A 2,437-nucleotide genomic window follows, 5' to 3' on the forward strand; every position below is an offset into this window, starting at 1 on the left:
TGCATTCGGGCAGGTAGCGTTCTCCTGGCATCCGCCAAACCCAGATTCATCCGTCAGACTGCCACCTCAATTACCTCGACTAACCTGTGCTACACATTGACTATGTACCGGTACCCCCTCTATATAGCCTCACTACTGTTATTTTACTGCTGCTCTTTAATTATTTGTTATTTTTATTTTTTACTCATCCATTTTTTACTTAATACTTATTTATTTCAACTAGTTTGTTGGTTAAGGGCTTGTAATTAAGCATTTCACTGTAAGGTGAACAGGAAGAACCACTGAGGACCGCCACGACATCCAGATACCCACTGGTCCAGTGTTTTAGAACCTGGACACGTTTAGAACCTGGACAAAAGTTTATTTGAAAAGCTTACGAGTCCAGCAGACATGTAAAATACAACCATACAATACATTATTCAAAAAGGTACCAAAAAGTACAGTAAAAATAACACTTCCATCTCCATCTCAGGGGGGTGAAAACTTATATAATCGAGGTACATTTCTGTTTTATTTTGCATTAATTTAAAAGTATATCAGTTTTCTTTGACTTTGACACTACAGAGTATTTTGTGTAGATGGTTGACAAAGAAATTGCTATTATATTGCTATTATATCCGTTTTAATCCCACTTTGTGAATACAATCTGAAGAAATCCAAGGTGGGTGTGGACTTTCTATAGGCACTGTATTTCAAAATGTAAACAGAGAAAACGTGAGAAGAACAAAGGAACTCTCCTCTCCCCTCTCCCAGACACCGGACACCATCAAGTCTTCGCTAAACAGGTGGAACAGGAGCCATCATTGCTGACAGCTGTGTGCAGGGCTATAAAAGCGCAAAGTCTTCCAAGGGGACAATTGAAGTCTGGTGTACAACCAAACGTATACTGTAGATCTACATAGACATCATGAGAGCCACTGCAGCCGTCCTATTGGTCCTCTGTCTCCTGACCATCAGTCATGGTAAGTTACCATCATCTGAAACATGCTTGATCAACTTGGAGTTGAAGTTTTTCTTGGTATACTCTACTCATATGTCTTTGTCTCCATAGCATGGGACTGTCAGGAGGTAGTAAACATCAAGAATCTGATGCAGATCGATGCAGGACTGGGGCAAGTGGTTGCTACGGACACAAGTCAAATCCCCTACTACCTGGTAGGTGATAAATGGATCCGCATGCCTGGTTACCTGATGCATATCACTGTAGGACCAGGAGGGATCTGGGGTGTCAACAAGGACTATGCAATCTACAAGTATGTGGCCGGTAACTGGGTGCAAGCTGCAGGTAAGTGGAGAGCATTACTCAATATTTATCCAGAGGACACCTGCTTCTTAGCTTTCCTGAAACCATCAGGCTGTTGAAAAAACTATTGATGTTTTAAATTGTAACTTGTAGGTAATTTGGCAGTACTCACAGATATGTGCTCCTTGTTTGCTTGTCCGTCCGTCTGTCTGACTTTGTGGTCTTCAGGCCTTCTGAAGCAGTTGGATGCTGGAGGTGACCAGTTTATTGTGGGGGCTAACATGGACGATACTCCATTCTGTCTGACAAGTAGTGCCACAGTTGGCTACAAGGGTCCAGGCTCACCCCTTCCATGGACAGGATTGCCAGGAGCTGTGAAGTACTACAGTTGTGGACCCTTTGGGTGCTGGGCAGTCAACAAGAATGATGATATCTTCTTAATGAGTGTAAGATCTGGGAAAGAGTGTGAGAGCTGGAGTAGAGTAGTAGAGGATGGAGAGTGTCAGTTATTTTAAAACTGTTTCATATTATAACTGTTGAAATTGTCCTAAAACCCTGATTGAATCTGTTTGTTTCCAGCTGAATCAAGACTGCCAAAACAAGGGGTGGAGTCACATTGAAGGCAAGCTTTCCATGATTGAGGTGGCAACTGATGGTAGTGTCTTTGGGGTCAACTCTGCGGGTAGTGTTTATACCAGGTAAGGTTGCTACTGAACTATGTGTATGGTCCCCCTCCCCCCCCCCCCCCCCAGAAAAAAGTATTAACTTGAAAATGACTTGTAATAATAACTTAGAATAATAATGGTATGTATACCTTTTAATTATAACTCTTATCCTTACAGTACATGCTATATGAAGCTCTTTACACAAAAACTAAAATAATGTAGATACATAAATAAAATCTGTTAAATATAATCAGATCTAAACTTTAAGGACTTATTAAGAAATGTGTAGACAGTGTATGATAAAATATGAAAAAGTTGGATGTCCTGTAAAGCTACAGTTTGGGATAAAAAACAACAACTTCCCAGACACCCCACCACTTGTTCTGGTAAACAGCTGAGGAATGTAGTTAGAGAAATGTAACCACTCTCACATTCATACATGGAGTTACGGATGCAAAGACACAACAATTTTTTGTTTACATTTTTTTTAACATGTTTTTTAAAGCAATACATTGTTTGTTTACAATAA

General features: G+C 40.3%; 1 protein-coding gene across 1 annotated transcript; it reads left to right on the forward strand.

The window, feature by feature from the left end:
* Positions 1-836: 836 nt before the first annotated feature.
* Positions 837-1,981, forward strand: LOC106576605 (fish-egg lectin-like). The gene is made up of 3 exons (XM_082964076.1): positions 837-962; positions 1,052-1,285; positions 1,472-1,981. The coding sequence occupies exons 1-3, from the start codon at positions 908-910 to the stop codon at positions 1,756-1,758; spliced, it is 576 nt and encodes a 191-aa protein (XP_082820202.1). The 5' UTR covers positions 837-907; the 3' UTR covers positions 1,759-1,981.
* The last annotated feature ends 456 nt before the right edge of the window (positions 1,982-2,437 follow it).

This window comes from Salmo salar, chromosome 17, assembly GCF_965601325.2.
Source record: "Salmo salar chromosome 17, fSalSal1, whole genome shotgun sequence".
Classification (NCBI taxonomy): Eukaryota; Metazoa; Chordata; class Actinopteri; order Salmoniformes; family Salmonidae; genus Salmo; species Salmo salar.